Here is a 24,813-nt window from a genome sequence, read left to right on the forward strand (position 1 = left end):
TATTGTCTTGCACTTGAGTGTAGACGAAATTCATCCGTTTGTTCGACATGGCACGTACCAAGCAGACCGCCCGTAAGTCCACCGGTGGCAAAGCCCCCAGGAAGCAGCTGGCAACCAAGGCCGCGCGCAAGAGCGCCCCGGCTACCGGCGGCGTCAAGAAGCCTCACCGCTACAGGCCTGGCACCGTGGCCCTGAGAGAGATCCGTCGCTACCAGAAGTCCACCGAGCTGCTCATCCGCAAGCTGCCCTTCCAGCGCCTGGTGCGCGAGATCGCCCAAGACTTCAAGACCGACCTGCGCTTCCAGAGCTCGGCGGTCATGGCTCTGCAGGAAGCCAGCGAGGCCTACCTGGTCGGTCTCTTCGAGGACACCAACCTGTGCGCCATCCACGCCAAACGCGTCACCATCATGCCCAAGGACATCCAGCTCGCTCGCCGTATCCGAGGGGAGCGAGCCTAAGGAGGATCGCAACAAGATCAACGACAACCCCGGCCCTTTTCAGGGCCACCCACATATCCCAGAAAGATCTATATCGTTCACCTTTCTTTAAACAGACGTACGTTCTTTCGTCTGACATACAATTACACACGACTCGCACATCACCCCCCCCCCAAATACCTGTAAACGCATATCAATTCAGCCGACAGTGTGATGACTTTATTAATTTAATGTTCTTTCGTTGTTGAGCCTGAATTACACACAACTCGCACCCCCATGTACTACATGTACACGCAAATCGATTCAGCCGACATTGTAATGACTTTATTGACATTAAAGAGTGTTACAACGTGCACACACATATAACATACATATATGTCAGCTAGCATTAAACGACACACTTGTAAGACGCGGGCCATCTGAGAATATCATATTGTGGCCATGACGTTGATTGTCTGTCAGCTATCTTGGACGGGCTATGCCATATGTAAGGTTACTTTTACTACTAAATTGTCTTAGTCTCAACAGATGTACTGTGTGGGTGGGGGGGGGGTATCCATTCGTGTATCTGCATTGATTCAGTGTGAAGAGAATACAGTTCTTTCGTGAGGATGTGGGTGGCCCTGAAAAGGGCCGGGGTTTCGGTTTCGTCTGGAAATTACGTAGCCTTGCTGGTCTTCTTGGGCAGAAGCACGGCGTGGATGTTGGGCAGAACGCCGCCCTGTGCGATGGTCACGCCGCCCAGCAGCTTGTTCAACTCTTCGTCGTTTCGGACGGCCAGTTGAAGGTGACGGGGGATGATTCTGGTCTTCTTGTTGTCGCGGGCAGCGTTACCGGCCAGCTCCAGGATCTCGGCCGTCAGGTACTCCAACACGGCTGCCAGGTACACCGGTGCGCCGGCACCCACGCGCTGGGCGTAGTTTCCTTTGCGCAGGAAGCGGTGCACCCGACCGACCGGGAACTGGAGACCCGCACGGGAAGAACGGCTCTTGGCCTTTGCGCGTGCCTTGCCACCTTTGCCACGTCCAGACATCTTGTAGTAGTCGATTGATTTGCGTCAAGCGGCAGAAAAAATGAAAGAATGAAGAGGCATTAATCCCTGTCCAAACGATTTATACCCCGCCACTGGATTCACGGCTTCCGACAGCGAACCAATAGAGAGAGCTCGATCTCGGGGAGAAGTTCTACCACGTCCGCGCCTTCTTGGACTAGACAATCCCAAAATTTGCATTGTTCTCCCATATAAAGGCCAAGCCGAGACAAGTGCGATTATATTCTTTGCTATCTAAATAATCTAATACGCCAAGAACGTCGTCATGCCGCCAAGTGGAAAAGCCGCCAAGAAAGCTGGCAAGGCCAGGCCTGCAGGAGACAAGAAGCGTGGAAGGAGGAGAAAGAGAAGGGAGACCTTCGGCGTCTACATCTACAAGGTGCTAAAGCAGGTGCACCCCGACACCGGCGTCTCCAGCAAGGCCATGGGCATCATGAACTCCTTCGTCAACGACATCTTCGAGAGAATCGCTGCCGAAGCTTCTCGACTGGCTCACTACAACAAGCGCTCCACCATCAGCAGCCGCGAGATCCAGACCGCCGTGCGACTCCTGCTGCCAGGCGAGCTAGCCAAACACGCCGTCAGCGAGGGCACCAAGGCCGTCACCAAGTACACCAGCTCCAAGTAAATCGTCCGCCTCCGCTCAACGTAACCCCGGCCTTTTTCAAGGCCACCCACATCCTCACAAAAGAGCTATAGCAATCACATTCCAGTCCAAACAGTGACTACACACAACGCACGCACGCACACGCCACAAACCTGGGATCGCAGGCGACATAAAACAGAATAGAACTTATGCCCTGGAACACACAACAACAACAAAAACAACGGAGTGATCATGAAAGAGAAAAAAACAACAAAGAAAGTGAATTTTGACGTAATAAAAGTCTGCACACGTTCTTATTCCACCAAACAAAGCTGACGCAACAAGAAGCTTGCGTCCCTTGCCTTCTGGAACAACTGTCGTCTGTGACGTTCCTTAGAACATGTACAACAATGAATTGGCCGTCCATCGGCGTTCCCTTTTCCAGTCCAAACGCCCTAAACATACTAGTGAGCAATGTCTCACAAGCGTAGCCAAACTTCTGGACGACAACGGACTGTGTGTGTGTGTGTGTGTGTGTGTGTGTGTGTGTGTGTGTGTGTGTGTGCGTTGCGTGCTTTGATATCATTACCACTAGCTGACTGTGTTTCGGGCAAATTCATCCGTTTTCTTCGCCTTATTTTATTTTATTTTGTTCTGCTTTCGTGTTTTCCCGACAAGATGTTTGCCTAGCTTGTCGGTGTCAAATCCTCCGCGCATCATTGTCTTGCTTGGCTAGCGGCTTGCTTCCCATTGGCTAGTGGTGGCGACGGCCAGGACTACGCGCAGGTCCGCAGGGCGATTATTAATCCGACTCCGTCAGGCCAGCTAATTCATTCTCGTTCTGTAAAGACAAGAACATCGTAATCATCATGTCTGGACGCGGCAAAGGAGGCAAGGGGCTCGGAAAGGGAGGCGCTAAGCGTCACCGGAAGGTTCTTCGCGACAACATCCAGGGTATCACCAAGCCGGCTATCCGTCGTCTTGCCCGTCGTGGCGGCGTGAAGCGCATCTCCGGGTTGATCTACGAGGAGACCCGAGGCGTTCTGAAGGTGTTCCTGGAGAATGTGATCCGCGACGCGGTGACCTACACCGAGCACGCCAAGCGCAAGACGGTGACCGCCATGGACGTGGTCTACGCTCTGAAACGCCAAGGCCGCACCCTGTACGGCTTCGGCGGCTAAAGGATCTGACTCTCCTCATCGAAAGCAAGCAAACCCCGGCCCTTTTCAGGGCCACCCAAATCTGCCCAAAAGAGCTGTATCTTCTCACAACACATGTACACACCTGACTCGAACAACGAGCATAATACAAAAGTCTAAGCCAAGCCGGTCATGCAAACACACAACAATGAACTGTTATGGTCCCGTTTTCTTTGTAGTGATAGTCTTGTTGATTTCTGTAAAGATGCGTGCACGGTTGGATACTAAGACATGCGTGTGAAGCGTAGTTTATACGTTTTGTTTTCTTGGTATACTTTGTGTATGTATGTGTGTGTGTGTGTGAAGAATATAATTGGCGTGTGGAGAGATCTTGGTGCAATTGAGAGTGTGTGTTGCTTATGATCTATATCTTGTCGATCTCTGCTCGTTCACGCGTAGTGAAGTTGCTTGGCTCAAATATGATACATCTGCGTCCACTGAAAGCCTTGGTGTTCATCAATTCATATGCGGTCACTCGTTTCTCTGCGTGCAAACTCCATCAGCCGTCGGCGTGGAGTCCAGGGCGTGCTTACTGAAAAGTATGGCAAATATCTCAATATCTGAGGGCTAGTGACCAGCCGCTTCCATCAAATTAGTGAGGTGGACAGGTCCTCTTGTAAGGAAACCGAGTCAGTATCATTTTTGATACCCGGGAATGGAGAAATTCAACCGTAAAGTTAGAAAAGAAACACAAATTTCGCCGCGACGGACAGTAAGACGCGGACAGGCTACGACGTTTCCGACCACGTCCGCACCGTCGCTACTTCACGTCAGCTTGACAAGATGTCGGGTTCATTTCCATCGCAGACAAAGCAAGCTATCATGTCCGCTCCAGCATCGTCCCCCAAGAAGGCCAAGAAGCCCAGGGCGCCCAAGGCCCCTGCGGCTCACCCGCCCACCACCGCCATGATTACGGCGGCCCTGGAAGCGCTCAAGGATCGTAAAGGTTCTTCCCTGTTGGCCATCAAGAAGTACATCGCCGGCAACTACAAGTTCGACGTAGAGAAGCAGGGACACTTCATCAAGCGCGCCCTGAAAGCATTGGTGGCCAAGGGCACCCTCATTCAGGTGAAAGGCACGGGGGCGTCGGGATCCTTCAAAATCAACGTGGCAGCCAAGAAGGCCGCCGAGAAGAAGCCGGTCAAGAAAGTCGTCAAGAAGCCGGTCAAGAAACCCGCGGCCAAGAAGACCACCAAGCCGAAAAAGCCCGCGGCCAAGAAGGCTGCCACCCCCAAGAAGGCGGCAAAGAAGCCGGCCGCCAAGAAGGCCAAGAAATCTCCGGCCAAGAAACCAGCTGCCAAGAAACCGGCCAAAAAGACGCCGAAAAAGAAGCCGGCCGCAAAGAAGGCAGCGCCTGCCAAGAAGGCGACCAAGCCCAAGAAGAAGTGAAGATCCGACCGTCCAAGTTTCTGAAAACCCCGGCCCTTTTCAGGGCCACCCACATCTTAACAAAAGAACTATGTCAATCAAATCAAAGTTATCACTTTTCCACACGCCATATGCTCTCCAAAAAAAAAGAAAGAAAATGAATGTAATAAGATAGAAACATATCTATCACCCCCCCCCCCACACACACACACACAACAGACTATCAAAAGAATGGGTGGATGGACGCACAGGTAGACTGAATTTCGCCGAATATAAAGACGACGGAAGACGTCTAATTTCATGACGATTTTGTGTGTGTGTTGCGAGTCCACAACTTTATTGAGCAATGAAATTGACGAATGCCTGGTTGCCACTGTATGTCTAGGCACGAGCGTTTGCCCGAGTGTATGTGTAGCCCATTGACATTCCATACCGCATGCATCTTCAATTCATGCGCTACCCTACCCCCAAAAGTGCCGAGCTTGCTGCAAAAGTCGGATTCTGGAGACACAAAAACTGACCAATCGCAAGCTCGGATTTCAGCCAGGGAACCAATCAGACGGCAGGGCGCCCGCCAATTGTAATCTGCGGGCATATGATTAGCGGGTGTTATAAATTCACTCTCCACCGCTCGCCGTACGCGTCCACTTTTATTGTCTTGCACTTGAGTGTAGACGAAATTCATCCGTTTGTTCGACATGGCACGTACCAAGCAGACCGCCCGTAAGTCCACCGGTGGCAAAGCCCCCAGGAAGCAGCTGGCAACCAAGGCCGCGCGCAAGAGCGCCCCGGCTACCGGCGGCGTCAAGAAGCCTCACCGCTACAGGCCTGGCACCGTGGCCCTGAGAGAGATCCGTCGCTACCAGAAGTCCACCGAGCTGCTCATCCGCAAGCTGCCCTTCCAGCGCCTGGTGCGCGAGATCGCCCAAGACTTCAAGACCGACCTGCGCTTCCAGAGCTCGGCGGTCATGGCTCTGCAGGAAGCCAGCGAGGCCTACCTGGTCGGTCTCTTCGAGGACACCAACCTGTGCGCCATCCACGCCAAACGCGTCACCATCATGCCCAAGGACATCCAGCTCGCTCGCCGTATCCGAGGGGAGCGAGCCTAAGGAGGATCGCAACAAGATCAACGACAACCCCGGCCCTTTTCAGGGCCACCCACATATCCCAGAAAGATCTATATCGTTCACCTTTCTTTAAACAGACGTACGTTCTTTCGTCTGACATACAATTACACACGACTCGCACATCACCCCCCCCCCCAAATACCTGTAAACGCATATCAATTCAGCCGACAGTGTGATGACTTTATTAATTTAATGTTCTTTCGTTGTTGAGCCTGAATTACACACAACTCGCACCCCCATGTACTACATGTACACGCAAATCGATTCAGCCGACATTGTAATGACTTTATTGACATTAAAGAGTGTTACAACGTGCACACACATATAACATACATATATGTCAGCTAGCATTAAACGACACACTTGTAAGACGCGGGCCATCTGAGAATATCATATTGTGGCCATGACGTTGATTGTCTGTCAGCTATCTTGGACGGGCTATGCCATATGTAAGGTTACTTTTACTACTAAATTGTCTTAGTCTCAACAGATGTACTGTGTGGGTGGGGGGGGGGGGTATCCATTCGTGTATCTGCATTGATTCAGTGTGAAGAGAATACAGTTCTTTCGTGAGGATGTGGGTGGCCCTGAAAAGGGCCGGGGTTTCGGTTTCGTCTGGAAATTACGTAGCCTTGCTGGTCTTCTTGGGCAGAAGCACGGCGTGGATGTTGGGCAGAACGCCGCCCTGTGCGATGGTCACGCCGCCCAGCAGCTTGTTCAACTCTTCGTCGTTTCGGACGGCCAGTTGAAGGTGACGGGGGATGATTCTGGTCTTCTTGTTGTCGCGGGCAGCGTTACCGGCCAGCTCCAGGATCTCGGCCGTCAGGTACTCCAACACGGCTGCCAGGTACACCGGTGCGCCGGCACCCACGCGCTGGGCGTAGTTTCCTTTGCGCAGGAAGCGGTGCACCCGACCGACCGGGAACTGGAGACCCGCACGGGAAGAACGGCTCTTGGCCTTTGCGCGTGCCTTGCCACCTTTGCCACGTCCAGACATCTTGTAGTAGTCGATTGATTTGCGTCAAGCGGCAGAAAAAATGAAAGAATGAAGAGGCATTAATCCCTGTCCAAACGATTTATACCCCGCCACTGGATTCACGGCTTCCGACAGCGAACCAATAGAGAGAGCTCGATCTCGGGGAGAAGTTCTACCACGTCCGCGCCTTCTTGGACTAGACAATCCCAAAATTTGCATTGTTCTCCCATATAAAGGCCAAGCCGAGACAAGTGCGATTATATTCTTTGCTATCTAAATAATCTAATACGCCAAGAACGTCGTCATGCCGCCAAGTGGAAAAGCCGCCAAGAAAGCTGGCAAGGCCAGGCCTGCAGGAGACAAGAAGCGTGGAAGGAGGAGAAAGAGAAGGGAGACCTTCGGCGTCTACATCTACAAGGTGCTAAAGCAGGTGCACCCCGACACCGGCGTCTCCAGCAAGGCCATGGGCATCATGAACTCCTTCGTCAACGACATCTTCGAGAGAATCGCTGCCGAAGCTTCTCGACTGGCTCACTACAACAAGCGCTCCACCATCAGCAGCCGCGAGATCCAGACCGCCGTGCGACTCCTGCTGCCAGGCGAGCTAGCCAAACACGCCGTCAGCGAGGGCACCAAGGCCGTCACCAAGTACACCAGCTCCAAGTAAATCGTCCGCCTCCGCTCAACGTAACCCCGGCCTTTTTCAAGGCCACCCACATCCTCACAAAAGAGCTATAGCAATCACATTCCAGTCCAAACAGTGACTACACACAACGCACGCACGCACACGCCACAAACCTGGGATCGCAGGCGACATAAAACAGAATAGAACTTATGCCCTGGAACACACAACAACAACAAAAACAACGGAGTGATCATGAAAGAGAAAAAAACAACAAAGAAAGTGAATTTTGACGTAATAAAAGTCTGCACACGTTCTTATTCCACCAAACAAAGCTGACGCAACAAGAAGCTTGCGTCCCTTGCCTTCTGGAACAACTGTCGTCTGTGACGTTCCTTAGAACATGTACAACAATGAATTGGCCGTCCATCGGCGTTCCCTTTTCCAGTCCAAACGCCCTAAACATACTAGTGAGCAATGTCTCACAAGCGTAGCCAAACTTCTGGACGACAACGGACTGTGTGTGTGTGTGTGTGTGTGTGTGTGTGTGTGTGTGTGTGTGTGTGTGTGCGTTGCGTGCTTTGATATCATTACCACTAGCTGACTGTGTTTCGGGCAAATTCATCCGTTTTCTTCGCCTTATTTTATTTTATTTTGTTCTGCTTTCGTGTTTTCCCGACAAGATGTTTGCCTAGCTTGTCGGTGTCAAATCCTCCGCGCATCATTGTCTTGCTTGGCTAGCGGCTTGCTTCCCATTGGCTAGTGGTGGCGACGGCCAGGACTACGCGCAGGTCCGCAGGGCGATTATTAATCCGACTCCGTCAGGCCAGCTAATTCATTCTCGTTCTGTAAAGACAAGAACATCGTAATCATCATGTCTGGACGCGGCAAAGGAGGCAAGGGGCTCGGAAAGGGAGGCGCTAAGCGTCACCGGAAGGTTCTTCGCGACAACATCCAGGGTATCACCAAGCCGGCTATCCGTCGTCTTGCCCGTCGTGGCGGCGTGAAGCGCATCTCCGGGTTGATCTACGAGGAGACCCGAGGCGTTCTGAAGGTGTTCCTGGAGAATGTGATCCGCGACGCGGTGACCTACACCGAGCACGCCAAGCGCAAGACGGTGACCGCCATGGACGTGGTCTACGCTCTGAAACGCCAAGGCCGCACCCTGTACGGCTTCGGCGGCTAAAGGATCTGACTCTCCTCATCGAAAGCAAGCAAACCCCGGCCCTTTTCTGGGCCACCCAAATCTGCCCAAAAGAGCTGTATCTTCTCACAACACATGTACACACCTGACTCGAACAACGAGCATAATACAAAAGTCTAAGCCAAGCCGGTCATGCAAACACACAACAATGAACTGTTATGGTCCCGTTTTCTTTGTAGTGATAGTCTTGTTGATTTCTGTAAAGATGCGTGCACGGTTGGATACTAAGACATGCGTGTGAAGCGTAGTTTATACGTTTTGTTTTCTTGGTATACTTTGTGTATGTATGTGTGTGTGTGTGTGAAGAATATAATTGGCGTGTGGAGAGATCTTGGTGCAATTGAGAGTGTGTGTTGCTTATGATCTATATCTTGTCGATCTCTGCTCGTTCACGCGTAGTGAAGTTGCTTGGCTCAAATATGATACATCTGCGTCCACTGAAAGCCTTGGTGTTCATCAATTCATATGCGGTCACTCGTTTCTCTGCGTGCAAACTCCATCAGCCGTCGGCGTGGAGTCCAGGGCGTGCTTACTGAAAAGTATGGCAAATATCTCAATATCTGAGGGCTAGTGACCAGCCGCTTCCATCAAATTAGTGAGGTGGACAGGTCCTCTTGTAAGGAAACCGAGTCAGTATCATTTTTGATACCCGGGAATGGAGAAATTCAACCGTAAAGTTAGAAAAGAAACACAAATTTCGCCGCGACGGACAGTAAGACGCGGACAGGCTACGACGTTTCCGACCACGTCCGCACCGTCGCTACTTCACGTCAGCTTGACAAGATGTCGGGTTCATTTCCATCGCAGACAAAGCAAGCTATCATGTCCGCTCCAGCATCGTCCCCCAAGAAGGCCAAGAAGCCCAGGGCGCCCAAGGCCCCTGCGGCTCACCCGCCCACCACCGCCATGATTACGGCGGCCCTGGAAGCGCTCAAGGATCGTAAAGGTTCTTCCCTGTTGGCCATCAAGAAGTACATCGCCGGCAACTACAAGTTCGACGTAGAGAAGCAGGGACACTTCATCAAGCGCGCCCTGAAAGCATTGGTGGCCAAGGGCACCCTCATTCAGGTGAAAGGCACGGGGGCGTCGGGATCCTTCAAAATCAACGTGGCAGCCAAGAAGGCCGCCGAGAAGAAGCCGGTCAAGAAAGTCGTCAAGAAGCCGGTCAAGAAACCCGCGGCCAAGAAGACCACCAAGCCGAAAAAGCCCGCGGCCAAGAAGGCTGCCACCCCCAAGAAGGCGGCAAAGAAGCCGGCCGCCAAGAAGGCCAAGAAATCTCCGGCCAAGAAACCAGCTGCCAAGAAACCGGCCAAAAAGACGCCGAAAAAGAAGCCGGCCGCAAAGAAGGCAGCGCCTGCCAAGAAGGCGACCAAGCCCAAGAAGAAGTGAAGATCCGACCGTCCAAGTTTCTGAAAACCCCGGCCCTTTTCAGGGCCACCCACATCTTAACAAAAGAACTATGTCAATCAAATCAAAGTTATCACTTTTCCACACGCCATATGCTCTCCAAAAAAAAAGAAAGAAAATGAATGTAATAAGATAGAAACATATCTATCACCCCCCCCCCCACACACACACACAACAGACTATCAAAAGAATGGGTGGATGGACGCACAGGTAGACTGAATTTCGCCGAATATAAAGACGACGGAAGACGTCTAATTTCATGACGATTTTGTGTGTGTGTTGCGAGTCCACAACTTTATTGAGCAATGAAATTGACGAATGCCTGGTTGCCACTGTATGTCTAGGCACGAGCGTTTGCCCGAGTGTATGTGTAGCCCATTGACATTCCATACCGCATGCATCTTCAATTCATGCGCTACCCTACCCCCAAAAGTGCCGAGCTTGCTGCAAAAGTCGGATTCTGGAGACACAAAAACTGACCAATCGCAAGCTCGGATTTCAGCCAGGGAACCAATCAGACGGCAGGGCGCCCGCCAATTGTAATCTGCGGGCATATGATTAGCGGGTGTTATAAATTCACTCTCCACCGCTCGCCGTACGCGTCCACTTTTATTGTCTTGCACTTGAGTGTAGACGAAATTCATCCGTTTGTTCGACATGGCACGTACCAAGCAGACCGCCCGTAAGTCCACCGGTGGCAAAGCCCCCAGGAAGCAGCTGGCAACCAAGGCCGCGCGCAAGAGCGCCCCGGCTACCGGCGGCGTCAAGAAGCCTCACCGCTACAGGCCTGGCACCGTGGCCCTGAGAGAGATCCGTCGCTACCAGAAGTCCACCGAGCTGCTCATCCGCAAGCTGCCCTTCCAGCGCCTGGTGCGCGAGATCGCCCAAGACTTCAAGACCGACCTGCGCTTCCAGAGCTCGGCGGTCATGGCTCTGCAGGAAGCCAGCGAGGCCTACCTGGTCGGTCTCTTCGAGGACACCAACCTGTGCGCCATCCACGCCAAACGCGTCACCATCATGCCCAAGGACATCCAGCTCGCTCGCCGTATCCGAGGGGAGCGAGCCTAAGGAGGATCGCAACAAGATCAACGACAACCCCGGCCCTTTTCAGGGCCACCCACATATCCCAGAAAGATCTATATCGTTCACCTTTCTTTAAACAGACGTACGTTCTTTCGTCTGACATACAATTACACACGACTCGCACATCACCCCCCCCCCCAAATACCTGTAAACGCATATCAATTCAGCCGACAGTGTGATGACTTTATTAATTTAATGTTCTTTCGTTGTTGAGCCTGAATTACACACAACTCGCACCCCCATGTACTACATGTACACGCAAATCGATTCAGCCGACATTGTAATGACTTTATTGACATTAAAGAGTGTTACAACGTGCACACACATATAACATACATATATGTCAGCTAGCATTAAACGACACACTTGTAAGACGCGGGCCATCTGAGAATATCATATTGTGGCCATGACGTTGATTGTCTGTCAGCTATCTTGGACGGGCTATGCCATATGTAAGGTTACTTTTACTACTAAATTGTCTTAGTCTCAACAGATGTACTGTGTGGGTGGGGGGGGGGTATCCATTCGTGTATCTGCATTGATTCAGTGTGAAGAGAATACAGTTCTTTCGTGAGGATGTGGGTGGCCCTGAAAAGGGCCGGGGTTTCGGTTTCGTCTGGAAATTACGTAGCCTTGCTGGTCTTCTTGGGCAGAAGCACGGCGTGGATGTTGGGCAGAACGCCGCCCTGTGCGATGGTCACGCCGCCCAGCAGCTTGTTCAACTCTTCGTCGTTTCGGACGGCCAGTTGAAGGTGACGGGGGATGATTCTGGTCTTCTTGTTGTCGCGGGCAGCGTTACCGGCCAGCTCCAGGATCTCGGCCGTCAGGTACTCCAACACGGCTGCCAGGTACACCGGTGCGCCGGCACCCACGCGCTGGGCGTAGTTTCCTTTGCGCAGGAAGCGGTGCACCCGACCGACCGGGAACTGGAGACCCGCACGGGAAGAACGGCTCTTGGCCTTTGCGCGTGCCTTGCCACCTTTGCCACGTCCAGACATCTTGTAGTAGTCGATTGATTTGCGTCAAGCGGCAGAAAAAATGAAAGAATGAAGAGGCATTAATCCCTGTCCAAACGATTTATACCCCGCCACTGGATTCACGGCTTCCGACAGCGAACCAATAGAGAGAGCTCGATCTCGGGGAGAAGTTCTACCACGTCCGCGCCTTCTTGGACTAGACAATCCCAAAATTTGCATTGTTCTCCCATATAAAGGCCAAGCCGAGACAAGTGCGATTATATTCTTTGCTATCTAAATAATCTAATACGCCAAGAACGTCGTCATGCCGCCAAGTGGAAAAGCCGCCAAGAAAGCTGGCAAGGCCAGGCCTGCAGGAGACAAGAAGCGTGGAAGGAGGAGAAAGAGAAGGGAGACCTTCGGCGTCTACATCTACAAGGTGCTAAAGCAGGTGCACCCCGACACCGGCGTCTCCAGCAAGGCCATGGGCATCATGAACTCCTTCGTCAACGACATCTTCGAGAGAATCGCTGCCGAAGCTTCTCGACTGGCTCACTACAACAAGCGCTCCACCATCAGCAGCCGCGAGATCCAGACCGCCGTGCGACTCCTGCTGCCAGGCGAGCTAGCCAAACACGCCGTCAGCGAGGGCACCAAGGCCGTCACCAAGTACACCAGCTCCAAGTAAATCGTCCGCCTCCGCTCAACGTAACCCCGGCCTTTTTCAAGGCCACCCACATCCTCACAAAAGAGCTATAGCAATCACATTCCAGTCCAAACAGTGACTACACACAACGCACGCACGCACACGCCACAAACCTGGGATCGCAGGCGACATAAAACAGAATAGAACTTATGCCCTGGAACACACAACAACAACAAAAACAACGGAGTGATCATGAAAGAGAAAAAAACAACAAAGAAAGTGAATTTTGACGTAATAAAAGTCTGCACACGTTCTTATTCCACCAAACAAAGCTGACGCAACAAGAAGCTTGCGTCCCTTGCCTTCTGGAACAACTGTCGTCTGTGACGTTCCTTAGAACATGTACAACAATGAATTGGCCGTCCATCGGCGTTCCCTTTTCCAGTCCAAACGCCCTAAACATACTAGTGAGCAATGTCTCACAAGCGTAGCCAAACTTCTGGACGACAACGGACTGTGTGTGTGTGTGTGTGTGTGTGTGTGTGTGTGTGTGTGTGTGTGTGTGTGTGTGTGTGTGTGTGCGTTGCGTGCTTTGATATCATTACCACTAGCTGACTGTGTTTCGGGCAAATTCATCCGTTTTCTTCGCCTTATTTTATTTTATTTTGTTCTGCTTTCGTGTTTTCCCGACAAGATGTTTGCCTAGCTTGTCGGTGTCAAATCCTCCGCGCATCATTGTCTTGCTTGGCTAGCGGCTTGCTTCCCATTGGCTAGTGGTGGCGACGGCCAGGACTACGCGCAGGTCCGCAGGGCGATTATTAATCCGACTCCGTCAGGCCAGCTAATTCATTCTCGTTCTGTAAAGACAAGAACATCGTAATCATCATGTCTGGACGCGGCAAAGGAGGCAAGGGGCTCGGAAAGGGAGGCGCTAAGCGTCACCGGAAGGTTCTTCGCGACAACATCCAGGGTATCACCAAGCCGGCTATCCGTCGTCTTGCCCGTCGTGGCGGCGTGAAGCGCATCTCCGGGTTGATCTACGAGGAGACCCGAGGCGTTCTGAAGGTGTTCCTGGAGAATGTGATCCGCGACGCGGTGACCTACACCGAGCACGCCAAGCGCAAGACGGTGACCGCCATGGACGTGGTCTACGCTCTGAAACGCCAAGGCCGCACCCTGTACGGCTTCGGCGGCTAAAGGATCTGACTCTCCTCATCGAAACTGCAAGCAAACCCCGGCCCTTTTCAGGGCCACCCAAATCTGCCCAAAAGAGCTGTATCTTCTCACAACACATGTACACACCTGACTCGAACAACGAGCATAATACAAAAGTCAAAGCCAAGCCGGTCATGCAAACACACAACAATGAACTGTTATGGTCCCGTTTTCTTTGTAGTGATAGTCTTGTTGATTTCTGTAAAGATGCGTGCACGGTTGGATACTAAGACATGCGTGTGAAGCGTCGTTTATACGTTTTATTTTCTTGGTATACTTTGTGTATGTGTGTGTGTGAAGAATATAATTGGCGTGTGGAGAGATCTTGGTGCAATTGGGAGTGTGTGTTGCTTATGATCTATATCTTGTCGATATCTACTCGTTCACGCGTAGTGAAGTTGCTTGGCTCAAATATGATGCATCTGCGTCAACTGAAAGCCTTGGTGTTCATCAATTCATATGCGGTCACTCGTTTCTCTGCGTGCAAACTCGATCAGCCGTCGGCGTGGAGTCCAGGGCGTGCTTACTGAAAAGTATGGCAAATATCTCAATATCTGAGGGCTAGTGACCAGCCGCTTCCATCAAATTAGTGAGGTGGACAGGTCCTCTTGTAAGGAAACCGAGTCAGTATCATTTTTGATACCCGGGAATGGAGAAATTCAACCGTAAAGTTAGAAAAGAAACACAAATTTCGCCGCGACGGACAGTAAGACGCAGACACGCTACGACGTTTCCGACCACGTCCGCACCGTCGCTACTCTTCACGCCAGCTTGACAAGATGTCGGGTTCATTTCCATCGCAGACAAAGCAAGCAATCATGTCCGCTCCAGCATCGTCCCCCAAGAAGGCCAAGAAGCCCAGGGCGCCCAAGGCCCCTGCGGCTCACCCGCCCACCACCGCCATGATTACGGCGGCCCTGGAAGCGCTCAAGGATCGTAAAGGTTCTTCCCTGTTGGCCATCAAGAAGTACATCGCCGGCAACTACAAGTTCGACGTAGAGAAGCAGGGACACTTCATCAAGCGCGCCCTGAAAGCATTGGTGGCCAAGGGCACCCTCATTCAGGTGAAAGGCACGGGGGCGTCGGGATCCTTCAAAATCAACGTGGCAGCCAAGAAGGCCGCCGAGAAGAAGCCGGTCAAGAAAGTCGTCAAGAAGCCGGTCAAGAAACCCGCGGCCAAGAAGACCACCAAGCCGAAAAAGCCCGCGGCCAAGAAGGCTGCCACCCCCAAGAAGGCGGCAAAGAAGCCGGCCGCCAAGAAGGTCAAGAAATCTCCGGCCAAGAAACCAGCTGCCAAGAAACCGGCCAAAAAGACGCCGAAAAAGAAGCCGGCCGCAAAGAAGGCAGCGCCTGCCAAGAAGGCGACCAAGCCCAAGAAGAAGTGAAGATCCGACCGTCCAAGTTTCTGAAAACCCCGGCCCTTTTCAGGGCCACCCACATCTTAACAAAAGAACTATGTCAATCACATCAAAGTTATCACTTTTCCACACGCCATATGCTCTCCAAAAAAAAAAAAAAGAATGAATGAATGTAATAAGATAGAAACATATCTATCACCCCCCCCCCCCACCACACACACACACACACACACACACACACACACACACACACACACACAACAGACTATCAAAAGAATGGGTGGATGGACGCACAGGTAGACTGAATTTCGCCGAATATAAAGACGACGGAAGACGTCTAATGGCATGACGATTTTGTGTGTGTGTTGCGAGTCCACAACTTTATTGAGCAATGAAATTGACGAAAGCCTGGTTGCTACTGTATGTCTAGGCACGAGCGTTTGCCCGAGTGTATGTGTAGCCCATTGACATTCTATACCGCATGCATCTTTAATTCATGCGCTACCCTACCCCCAAAAGTGCCGAGCTTGCTGCAAAAGTCGGATTCTGGAGACACAAAAACTGACCAATCGCAAGCTCGGATTTCAGCCAGGGAACCAATCAGACGGCAGGGCGCCCGCCAATTGTAATCTGCGGGCATATGATTAGCGGGTGTTATAAATTCACTCTCCACCGCTCGCCGACCACTTTTATTGACTTGCACTTGAGCGTAGACGAAGTTCATCCGTTCGTTCGACATGGCACGTACCAAGCAGACCGCCCGTAAGTCCACCGGTGGCAAAGCCCCCAGGAAGCAGCTGGCAACCAAGGCCGCGCGCAAGAGCGCCCCGGCTACCGGCGGCGTCAAGAAGCCTCACCGCTACAGACCAGGCACCGTGGCCCTGAGAGAGATCCGTCGCTACCAGAAGTCCACCGAGCTGCTCATCCGCAAGCTGCCATTCCAGCGCCTGGTGCGCGAGATCGCCCAAGACTTCAAGACCGACCTGCGCTTCCAGAGCTCGGCGGTCATGGCTCTGCAGGAAGCCAGCGAGGCCTACCTGGTCGGTCTCTTCGAGGACACCAACCTGTGCGCCATCCACGCCAAGCGCGTCACCATCATGCCCAAGGACATCCAGCTCGCTCGCCGTATCCGAGGGGAGCGAGCCTAAGGAGGATCGCAACAAGATCAACGACAACCCCGGCCCTTTTCAGGGCCACCCACATATCCCAGAAAGATCTATATCGTTCACCTTTCTTTAAACAGACGTACGTTCTTTCGTCTGACATACAATTACACGCGACTCGCACATCACCCCCCCCCTAATACCTGTAAACGCATATCAATTCAGCCGACAGTGTGATGACTTTATTAATGTAATGTTTTTTCGTTGTTGAGCCTGAATTACACACAACTCGCACCCCCCCCCCCTTTACTACATGTACACGAAAATCGATTCAGTCGACTTTATTGACATTAAAGAGTGTTACAACGTGCACACACATATAACATACATATATGTCAGCTAGCATTAAACGACACACTTGTAAGACGCGGGCCATCTGAGAATACCATATTGTGGCCATGACGTTGATTGTCTATCAGCTATCTTGGACGGGCTATGCCATATGTAAGGTTACTTTTACTACTAAATTGTCTTAGTCTCATACTGTGTGTGTGTGTGGGGGGGGGGGGTATCCACTCGTGTATCTGCATTGATTCAGTGTGAAGAGAATACAGTTCTTTCGTGAGGATGTGGGTGGCCCTGAAAAGGGCCGGGGTTTCGGTTTCGTCTTGAAATTACGTAGCCTTGCTTGTCTTCTTGGGCAGAAGCACGGCGTGGATGTTGGGCAGAACGCCGCCCTGTGCGATGGTCACGCCGCCCAGCAGCTTGTTCAACTCTTCGTCGTTTCGGACGGCCAGTTGAAGGTGACGGGGGATGATTCTGGTCTTCTTGTTGTCGCGGGCAGCGTTACCGGCCAGCTCCAGGATCTCGGCCGTCAGGTACTCCAACATGGCCGCCAGGTACACCGGTGCGCCGGCACCCACGCGCTGGGCGTAGTTTCCTTTGCGCAGGAAGCGATGCACCCGACCGACCGGGAACTGGAGACCCGCACGGGAAGAACGGCTCTTGGCCTTTGCGCGTGCCTTGCCACCTTTGCCACGTCCAGACATCTTGTAGTAGTCGATTGATTTGCGTCAAACGGCAGAAAGAACGAAAGAATAAAGAGACATTATCTCCTGTCCAAACAATTTATACCCCGCCGCTGGATTCACGGCTTCCGACGGCGAACCAATAGAGAGAGCTCGATCGCGGGGAGAAGTTCTACCACGTCCGCGCCTTCTTGGACTAGACAATCCCAAAATTTGCATTGTTCTCCCATATAGAGCCCAAGCCGAGACTACTGCGATTATATTCTTTGCTATCTAATAAGCCAAGAACGTCGTCATGCCGCCAAGTGGAAAAGCCGCCAAGATAGCTGGCAAGGCCAGGCCCGCGGGAGACAAGAAGCGTGGAAGGAGGAGAAAGAGAAGGGAGACCTTCGGCGTCTACATCTACAAGGTGCTAAAGCAGGTGCACCCCGACACCGGCGTCTCCAGCAAGGCCATGGGCATCATGAACTCCTTCGTCAACGACATCTTCGAGAGAATCGCTGCCGAAGCTTCTCGACTGGCTCACTACAACAAGCGCTCTACCATCAGCAGCCGCGAGATCCAAACCGCCGTGCGACTCCTTCTGCCAGGCGAGTTGGCCAAGCACGCCGTCAGCGAGGGCACCAAGGCCGTCACCAAGTACACCAGCTCCAAGTAAATCCAAGTCCGCCTCCGCTCAACGTAACCCCGGCCTTTTTCAAGGCCACCCACATCCTCACAAAAGAGCTATATCAATCACATTCCAGTCGAAACAGTGACTACACACAACGCACGCACACGCCACAAACCTGGGATCGCAGGCGACATAAAACAGTATAGAACTTATGCCCTGGAACACACAACAACAACAAAAACAACGGAGTGATCATGAAAGAGAACAAACAACAAAGAAAGTGAATTTTGACGTAATAAAAGTCTGCACACGTTCTTATTCCACCAAACAAAGCTGACGCAACAAGAAGCTTGCGTCCCTTGCCTTCTGGAACAACTGTCGTCTGTGACGTTCCTTAGAACATGTACAACAATGAATTGGCCGTCCATCGGCGTTCCCTTTTCCAGTCCAAACGCCCTAAACATACTAGTGAGCAATGTCTCACAAGCGTAGCCAAACTTCTGGACGACAACGGACTGTGTGTGTGTGTGTGTGTGTGTGTGTGTGTGTGTGTGTGTGTGTGTGTGTGTGTGTGTGTGTGTGTGAGTGTGTGTGTGTGTGTGCGTGTGTGTGTGTGTGAGTGTGTGTGTGTGTGCGTTGCGTGCTTTGATATCATTACCACTAGCTGACTGTGTTTCGGGCAAATTCATCCGTTTTCTTCGCCTTTTTTATTTTGTTCTGCTCTCGTGTTTTCCCGACAAGATGTTTGTCTTGTCGGTGTCAAATCCTCCGCGCATCATTGTCTTGCTTGGCTAGCGGCTTGCTTCCCATTGGCTAGTGGTGGCGACGGCCAGGACTACGCGCAGGTCCGCAGGGCGGTTATTAATCCGACTCCGTCAGGCCCGCTAATTCATTCTCGTTCTGTATCGACAAGAACATTGTAATCATCATGTCTGGACGCGGCAAAGGAGGCAAGGGGCTCGGAAAGGGAGGCGCTAAGCGTCACCGCAAGGTTCTTCGCGACAACATCCAGGGTATCACCAAGCCGGCTATCCGTCGTCTTGCCCGTCGTGGCGGCGTGAAGCGCATCTCCGGGTTGATCTACGAGGAGACCCGAGGCGTTCTGAAGGTGTTCCTGGAGAATGTGATCCGCGACGCGGTGACCTACACCGAGCACGCCAAGCGCAAGACGGTGACCGCCATGGACGTTGTCTACGCTCTGAAACGCCAAGGCCGCACCCTGTACGGCTTCGGCGGCTAAAGGATCTGACTCTCCTCATCGAAAGCAAGCAAACCCCGGCCCTTTTCAGGGCCACCCAAATCTCCAAAAAAGAGCTGTATCTTCTCACACCACATGTACACACCTGACTCGAACAACGAGCATAAATTATACAAAAGTCTAAGCCAAGCCGGTCATGCAAACACACAACAATGAACTATGATGGTCCCATTTTCTTTGTAAATTGTAGTGATAGTCTTGTTGATTTCTGTAAAGATGTGTGCACGGTTGGATACTAAGAAATGCGTGTGAAGCGTCGTTTATATGTTTTATCTTCTTGGTACACTTTGTGTGTGTGAAGAATATAATTAGCGTGTGGAGAGATCTTGGTGCAATTTGGAGTGTGTGTTGCTTATGATCTATATCTTGTCGATCTCTGCTCGTTCACGCGTAGTGAAGTTGCTTGGCTCAAATATGATATAGCTGCGTCAACTAAAAGCCTTGGTGTTCATCAAGTCAAATACGGTCACTCGTTTCTGCGTGCAAACTCGATCAGCCGTCGGCGTGGAGTCCAGGGCGTTCTTACTGAAAAGTATGGCAAATATCTCAATATCTGATGGCTAGTGACCAGCCCCTTTCATCAAATTAGTGAGGTGGACATGTCCTCTTGTACGGAAACCGAGCCAGTATCGTTTTTGGTACCCAGGAATTGAGAAATTCAACCGTAAAGTTAGAAAAGAAACACAAATTTCGCCGCGACGGACAATAAGACGCAGACACGCTACGGCGTTTCCGACCACGTCCGCACCGTCGCTACTTCACGCCAGCTTGACAAGATGTCGGGTTCATTTCCATCGCAGACAAAGCAAGCAATCATGTCCGCTCCAGCATCGTCCCCCAAGAAGGCCAAGAAGCCCAGGGCGCCCAAGGCCCCTGCGGCTCACCCGCCCACCACCGCCATGATTACGGCGGCCCTGGAAGCGCTCAAGGATCGTAAAGGTTCTTCCCTGTTGGCCATCAAGAAGTACATCGCCGGCAACTACAAGTTCGACGTAGAGAAGCAGGGACACTTCATCAAGCGCGCCCTGAAAGCATTGGTGGCCAAGGGCACCCTCATTCAGGTGAAAGGCACGGGGGCGTCGGGATCCTTCAAAATCAACGTGGCAGCCAAGAAGGCCGCCGAGAAGAAGCCGGTCAAGAAAGTCGTCAAGAAGCCGGTCAAGAAACCCGCGGCCAAGACGACCACCAAGCCGAAAAAGCCCGCGGCCAAGAAGGCTGCCACCCCCAAGAAGGCGGCAAAGAAGCCGGCCGCCAAGAAGGCCAAGAAATCTCCGGCCAAGAAACCAGCTGCCAAGAAACCGGCCAAAAAGACGCCGAAAAAGAAGCCGGCCGCAAAGAAGGCAGCGCCTGCCAAGAAGGCGACCAAGCCCAAGAAGAAGTGAAGATCCGACCGTCCAAGTTTCTGAAAACCCCGGCCCTTTTCAGGGCCACCCACATCTTAACAAAAGAACTATGTCAATCAAATCAAAGTTATCACTTTTCCACACGCCATATGCTCTCAAAAAAAAGAAAGAAAATGAATGTAATAAGATAGAAACATATCTATCACCCCCCCCCCCCCCCCCCACACACACACACACAACAGACTATCAAAAGAATGGGTGGATGGACGCACAGGTAGACTGAATTTCGCCGAATATAAAGACGACGGAAGACGTCTAATGGCATGGCGATTTTGTGTGTGTGTTGCGAGTCCACAACTTTATTGAGCAATGAAATTGACGAATGCCTGGTTGCCACTGTATGTCTAGGCACGAGCGTTTGCTCGAGTGTATGTGTAGCCCATTGACATTCTATACCGCATGCATCTTTAATTCATGCGCTACCCTACCCCCAAAAGTGCCGAGCTTGCTGCAAAAGTCGGATTCTGGAGACAAAAAAACTGACCAATCGCAAGCTCGGATTTCAGCCAGGGAACCAATCAGACGGCAGGGCGCCCGCCAATTGTAATCTGCGGGCATCTGATTAGCGGGTGTTATAAATTCACTCTCCACCGCTCGCCGACCACTTTTATTGTCTTGCACTTGAGCGTAGACGAAGTTCATCCGTTCGTTCGACATGGCACGTACCAAGCAGACCGCCCGTAAGTCCACCGGTGGCAAAGCCCCCAGGAAGCAGCTGGCAACCAAGGCCGCGCGCAAGAGCGCCCCGGCTACCGGCGGCGTCAAGAAGCCTCACCGCTACAGGCCCGGCACCGTGGCCCTGAGAGAGATCCGTCGCTACCAGAAGTCCACCGAGCTGCTCATCCGCAAGCTGCCATTCCAGCGCCTGGTGCGCGAGATCGCACAAGACTTCAAGACCGACCTGCGCTTCCAGAGCTCGGCGGTCATGGCTCTGCAGGAAGCCAGCGAGGCCTACCTGGTCGGTCTCTTCGAGGACACCAACCTGTGCGCCATCCACGCCAAGCGCGTCACCATCATGCCCAAGGACATCCAGCTCGCTCGCCGTATCCGAGGGGAGCGAGCCTAAGGAGAATCGCAACAAGATCAACGACAACCCCGGCCCTTTTCAGGGCCACCCACATATCCCAGAAAGATCTATATCGTTCACCTTTCTTTAAACAGACGTACGTTCTTTCGTCTGACATACAATTACACGCGACTCGCACATCACCCCCCCCCCCAAAAAATACCTGTAAACGCATATCAATTCAGCCGACAGTGTGATGACTTTATTAATTTAACGTTCTTTCGTTGTTGAGCCTAAATTAAACACAACTCGCACCCCCCCCCCCTTTACTACATGTACACGCAAATCGATTCAGCCGACATTGTACTGACTTTATTGACATTAAAGAGTGTTACAACGTGCACACACATATAAAATACACATATGTCAGCTAGCACTAAACGACACACTTGTAAGATGCAGGCCATCTGAGAATACCATATTGCGTTGATTGTCTGTCATATATCTTGGTATGTCATATGTTAAGTTACTTTTGCTACTAAATTGTCTTTACCCTGGGAGTCCAGGCACCGTAATCGGATCCCCGCACGCGCGCCCAAGCTTTCACGGCCCACCCTCCCGCTGCCCCCCGAAGACTGACCCCGCCCCACTCTCCGCTCAGACCCAAACTCCGCTATCCGATTACTCCGCTATCCGATTACCGTAATCGGATAGCGGAGCTTGGGTTTGCAGCGGAGAGTGGGGCGGGGTCGGTCTTCGGGGGGCAGCGGGAGGGTGGGCCGTAAAAGCTTGGGCGCGCGTGCGGTGCTCCGTGGCCCGCCGATTACGGTGCCTGGACTCCCAGGGTAAATTGTCTTAGTCTCCACATATACTCTGTATGTGTAGGGGGGGGGGGGGTGGTATATCCATTCGTGTATCTGCATTCATTCAGCGTGAAGAGAATACAGTTCTTTCGTGAGGATGTGGGTGGCCCTGAAAAGGGCCGGGGTTTCGGTTTCGTCTTGAAATTACGTAGCCTTGCTGGTCTTCTTGGGCAGAAGCACGGCGTGGATGTTGGGCAGAACGCCGCCCTGTGCGATGGTCACGCCGCCCAGCAGCTTGTTCAACTCTTCGTCGTTTCGGACGGCCAGTTGAAGGTGACGGGGGATGATTCTGGTCTTCTTGTTGTCGCGGGCAGCGTTACCGGCCAGCTCCAGGATCTCGGCCGTCAGGTACTCCAACACGGCTGCCAGGTACACCGGTGCGCCGGCACCCACGCGCTGGGCGTAGTTTCCTTTGCGCAGGAAGCGGTGCACCCGACCGACCGGGAACTGGAGACCCGCACGGGAAGAACGGCTCTTGGCCTTTGCGCGTGCCTTGCCACCTTTGCCGCGTCCAGACATCTTGTAGTAGTCGATTGATTTGCGTCAAACGGCAGAAAAAAATGGGAGAATGAAGAGGCATTACCTCCTGTCCAAACAATTTATACCCCGCCGCTGGATTCACGGCTTCCGACAGCGAACCAATAGAGAGAGCTCGATCGCGGGGAGAAGTTCTACCACGTCCGCGCCTTCTTGGACTAGACAATCCCAAAATTTGCATTGTTCTCCCATATAAAGCCCAAGCCGAGACAAATGCGATTCTATTCTTTGCTATCTAATACGCCAAGAACGTCGTCATGCCGCCAAGTGGAAAAGCCGCCAAGAAAGCTGGCAAGGCCAGGCCCGCAGGAGACAAGAAGCGTGGAAGGAGGAGAAAGAGAAGGGAGACCTTCGGCGTCTACATCTACAAGGTGCTCAAGCAGGTGCACCCCGACACCGGCGTCTCCAGCAAGGCCATGGGCATCATGAACTCCTTCGTCAACGACATCTTCGAGAGAATCGCTGCCGAAGCTTCTCGACTGGCTCACTACAACAAGCGCTCCACCATCAGCAGCCGCGAGATCCAGACCGCCGTGCGACTCCTGCTGCCAGGCGAGCTAGCCAAACACGCCGTCAGCGAGGGCACCAAGGCCGTCACCAAGTACACCAGCTCCAAGTAAATCGTCCGCCTCCGCTCAACGTAACCCCGGCCTTTTTCAAGGCCACCCACATCCTCACAAAAGAGCTATAGCAATCACATTCCAGTCCAAACAGTGACTACACACAACGCACGCACACGCCACAAACCTGGGATCGCAGGCGACATAAAACAGTATAGAACTTATGCCCTGGAACACACAACAACAACAAAAACAACGGAGTGATCATGAAAGAGAACAAACAACAAAGAAAGTGAATTTTGACGTAATAAAAGTCTGCACACGTTCTTATTCCACCAAACAAAGCTGACGCAACAAGAAGCTTGCGTCCCTTGCCTTCTGGAACAACTGTCGTCTGTGACGTTCCTTAGAACATGTACAACAATGAATTGGCCGTCCATCGGCGTTCCCTTTTCCAGTCCAAACGCCCTAAACATACTAGTGAGCAATGTCTCACAAGCGTAGCCAAACTTCTGGACGACAACGGACTGTGTGTGGGGGTGGTGTGTGTGTGTGTGTGTGTGTGTGTGTGTGTGTGTGTGTGTGTGTGTGTGTGTGTGTGCGCGCGTTGCGTGCTTTGATATCATTACCACTAGCTGACTGTGCTTCGGGCAAATTCATCCGTTTTCTTCGCCTTATTTTATTTTGTTCTGCTTTCGTGTTTTCCCGACAAGATGTTTGTCTTGTCGGTGTCAAATCCTCGGCGCATCATTGTCTTGCTTGGCTAGCGGCTTGCTTCCCATTGGCTAGTGGTGGCGGCCAGGACTACGCGCAGGTCCGCAGGGCGGTTATTAATCCGACTCCGTCAGGCCCTCTAATTCATTCTCGTTCTGTATCGACAAGAACATCGTAATCATCATGTCTGGACGCGGCAAAGGAGGCAAGGGGCTCGGAAAGGGAGGCGCTAAGCGTCACCGCAAGGTTCTTCGCGACAACATCCAGGGTATCACCAAGCCGGCTATCCGTCGTCTTGCCCGTCGTGGCGGCGTGAAGCGCATCTCCGGGTTGATCTACGAGGAGACCCGAGGCGTTCTGAAGGTGTTCCTGGAGAATGTGATCCGCGACGCGGTACGTATACGTGACCTACACCGAGCACGCCAAGCGCAAGACGGTGACCGCCATGGACGTGGTCTACGCTCTGAAACGCCAAGGCCGCACCCTGTACGGC

At 52.3% G+C, this 24,813-nt stretch overlaps 14 protein-coding genes across 14 annotated transcripts; 9 read left to right on the forward strand and 5 right to left on the reverse strand.

Annotated features, from left to right (window-relative positions):
- The first annotated feature begins 29 nt into the window (after positions 1–29).
- LOC136448984 (histone H3) lies at positions 30–933 on the forward strand. The gene has a single exon (XM_066448737.1). The coding sequence runs from the start codon at positions 48–50 to the stop codon at positions 456–458; it is 411 nt and encodes a 136-aa protein (XP_066304834.1). The 5' UTR covers positions 30–47; the 3' UTR covers positions 459–933.
- LOC136448985 (late histone H2A.2.2-like) lies at positions 747–1,720 on the reverse strand. Its single transcript, XM_066448738.1, has one exon. The coding sequence runs from the start codon at positions 1,468–1,470 to the stop codon at positions 1,096–1,098; it is 375 nt and encodes a 124-aa protein (XP_066304835.1). The 5' UTR covers positions 1,471–1,720; the 3' UTR covers positions 747–1,095.
- A 2,317-nt stretch (positions 1,721–4,037) lies between these two features.
- Positions 4,038–4,795, forward strand: LOC136449140 (histone H1-like). Its single transcript, XM_066448992.1, has one exon. It carries the CDS (start codon positions 4,057–4,059, stop codon positions 4,660–4,662), a length of 606 nt encoding a protein of 201 aa, XP_066305089.1. The 5' UTR covers positions 4,038–4,056; the 3' UTR covers positions 4,663–4,795.
- Positions 4,796–5,321: 526 nt separating this feature from the next.
- LOC136448977 (histone H3) lies at positions 5,322–6,226 on the forward strand. Its single transcript, XM_066448730.1, has one exon. The coding sequence runs from the start codon at positions 5,340–5,342 to the stop codon at positions 5,748–5,750; it is 411 nt and encodes a 136-aa protein (XP_066304827.1). The 5' UTR covers positions 5,322–5,339; the 3' UTR covers positions 5,751–6,226.
- On the reverse strand, positions 6,040–7,015 carry LOC136448979 (late histone H2A.2.2-like). Its single transcript, XM_066448731.1, has one exon. It carries the CDS (start codon positions 6,763–6,765, stop codon positions 6,391–6,393), a length of 375 nt encoding a protein of 124 aa, XP_066304828.1. The 5' UTR covers positions 6,766–7,015; the 3' UTR covers positions 6,040–6,390.
- A 2,319-nt stretch (positions 7,016–9,334) lies between these two features.
- Positions 9,335–10,077, forward strand: LOC136449189 (histone H1-like). Its single transcript, XM_066449067.1, has one exon. The coding sequence runs from the start codon at positions 9,354–9,356 to the stop codon at positions 9,957–9,959; it is 606 nt and encodes a 201-aa protein (XP_066305164.1). The 5' UTR covers positions 9,335–9,353; the 3' UTR covers positions 9,960–10,077.
- A 539-nt stretch (positions 10,078–10,616) lies between these two features.
- LOC136448973 (histone H3) lies at positions 10,617–11,521 on the forward strand. The gene has a single exon (XM_066448727.1). It carries the CDS (start codon positions 10,635–10,637, stop codon positions 11,043–11,045), a length of 411 nt encoding a protein of 136 aa, XP_066304824.1. The 5' UTR covers positions 10,617–10,634; the 3' UTR covers positions 11,046–11,521.
- On the reverse strand, positions 11,335–12,308 carry LOC136448975 (late histone H2A.2.2-like). The gene has a single exon (XM_066448728.1). The coding sequence runs from the start codon at positions 12,056–12,058 to the stop codon at positions 11,684–11,686; it is 375 nt and encodes a 124-aa protein (XP_066304825.1). The 5' UTR covers positions 12,059–12,308; the 3' UTR covers positions 11,335–11,683.
- A 2,387-nt stretch (positions 12,309–14,695) lies between these two features.
- LOC136448606 (late histone H1-like) lies at positions 14,696–15,382 on the forward strand. The gene has a single exon (XM_066448244.1). The coding sequence runs from the start codon at positions 14,696–14,698 to the stop codon at positions 15,260–15,262; it is 567 nt and encodes a 188-aa protein (XP_066304341.1). The 3' UTR covers positions 15,263–15,382.
- Positions 15,383–15,466: 84 nt separating this feature from the next.
- LOC136448607 (histone H3) lies at positions 15,467–16,435 on the forward strand. The gene has a single exon (XM_066448245.1). It carries the CDS (start codon positions 15,973–15,975, stop codon positions 16,381–16,383), a length of 411 nt encoding a protein of 136 aa, XP_066304342.1. The 5' UTR covers positions 15,467–15,972; the 3' UTR covers positions 16,384–16,435.
- A 466-nt stretch (positions 16,436–16,901) lies between these two features.
- Positions 16,902–17,387, reverse strand: LOC136448608 (late histone H2A.2.2-like). Its single transcript, XM_066448246.1, has one exon. The coding sequence runs from the start codon at positions 17,385–17,387 to the stop codon at positions 17,013–17,015; it is 375 nt and encodes a 124-aa protein (XP_066304343.1). The 3' UTR covers positions 16,902–17,012.
- A 2,545-nt stretch (positions 17,388–19,932) lies between these two features.
- Positions 19,933–20,739, forward strand: LOC136448605 (histone H1-like). Its single transcript, XM_066448243.1, has one exon. The coding sequence runs from the start codon at positions 20,014–20,016 to the stop codon at positions 20,617–20,619; it is 606 nt and encodes a 201-aa protein (XP_066304340.1). The 5' UTR covers positions 19,933–20,013; the 3' UTR covers positions 20,620–20,739.
- Positions 20,740–20,847: 108 nt separating this feature from the next.
- LOC136448949 (histone H3) lies at positions 20,848–21,852 on the forward strand. Its single transcript, XM_066448699.1, has one exon. It carries the CDS (start codon positions 21,296–21,298, stop codon positions 21,704–21,706), a length of 411 nt encoding a protein of 136 aa, XP_066304796.1. The 5' UTR covers positions 20,848–21,295; the 3' UTR covers positions 21,707–21,852.
- An 801-nt stretch (positions 21,853–22,653) lies between these two features.
- LOC136449027 (late histone H2A.2.2-like) lies at positions 22,654–23,028 on the reverse strand. The gene has a single exon (XM_066448800.1). The coding sequence runs from the start codon at positions 23,026–23,028 to the stop codon at positions 22,654–22,656; it is 375 nt and encodes a 124-aa protein (XP_066304897.1).
- Between the last annotated feature and the right edge of the window lie 1,785 nt (positions 23,029–24,813).

Source organism: Branchiostoma lanceolatum, chromosome 14 (genome assembly GCF_035083965.1).
Source record: "Branchiostoma lanceolatum isolate klBraLanc5 chromosome 14, klBraLanc5.hap2, whole genome shotgun sequence".
Taxonomy (NCBI): Eukaryota; Metazoa; Chordata; class Leptocardii; order Amphioxiformes; family Branchiostomatidae; genus Branchiostoma; species Branchiostoma lanceolatum.

Bases quoted from the DNA above. Each gene is read 5' to 3' on its own strand.
- LOC136448984 (XM_066448737.1), top strand. From the start codon at position 48: ATGGCACGTACCAAGCAGACCGCCCGTAAGTCCACCGGTGGCAAAGCC.
- LOC136448985 (XM_066448738.1), bottom strand. From the start codon at position 1,470: ATGTCTGGACGTGGCAAAGGTGGCAAGGCACGCGCAAAGGCCAAGAGC.
- LOC136449140 (XM_066448992.1), top strand. From the start codon at position 4,057: ATGTCGGGTTCATTTCCATCGCAGACAAAGCAAGCTATCATGTCCGCT.
- LOC136448977 (XM_066448730.1), top strand. From the start codon at position 5,340: ATGGCACGTACCAAGCAGACCGCCCGTAAGTCCACCGGTGGCAAAGCC.
- LOC136448979 (XM_066448731.1), bottom strand. From the start codon at position 6,765: ATGTCTGGACGTGGCAAAGGTGGCAAGGCACGCGCAAAGGCCAAGAGC.
- LOC136449189 (XM_066449067.1), top strand. From the start codon at position 9,354: ATGTCGGGTTCATTTCCATCGCAGACAAAGCAAGCTATCATGTCCGCT.
- LOC136448973 (XM_066448727.1), top strand. From the start codon at position 10,635: ATGGCACGTACCAAGCAGACCGCCCGTAAGTCCACCGGTGGCAAAGCC.
- LOC136448975 (XM_066448728.1), bottom strand. From the start codon at position 12,058: ATGTCTGGACGTGGCAAAGGTGGCAAGGCACGCGCAAAGGCCAAGAGC.
- LOC136448606 (XM_066448244.1), top strand. From the start codon at position 14,696: ATGTCCGCTCCAGCATCGTCCCCCAAGAAGGCCAAGAAGCCCAGGGCG.
- LOC136448607 (XM_066448245.1), top strand. From the start codon at position 15,973: ATGGCACGTACCAAGCAGACCGCCCGTAAGTCCACCGGTGGCAAAGCC.
- LOC136448608 (XM_066448246.1), bottom strand. From the start codon at position 17,387: ATGTCTGGACGTGGCAAAGGTGGCAAGGCACGCGCAAAGGCCAAGAGC.
- LOC136448605 (XM_066448243.1), top strand. From the start codon at position 20,014: ATGTCGGGTTCATTTCCATCGCAGACAAAGCAAGCAATCATGTCCGCT.
- LOC136448949 (XM_066448699.1), top strand. From the start codon at position 21,296: ATGGCACGTACCAAGCAGACCGCCCGTAAGTCCACCGGTGGCAAAGCC.
- LOC136449027 (XM_066448800.1), bottom strand. From the start codon at position 23,028: ATGTCTGGACGCGGCAAAGGTGGCAAGGCACGCGCAAAGGCCAAGAGC.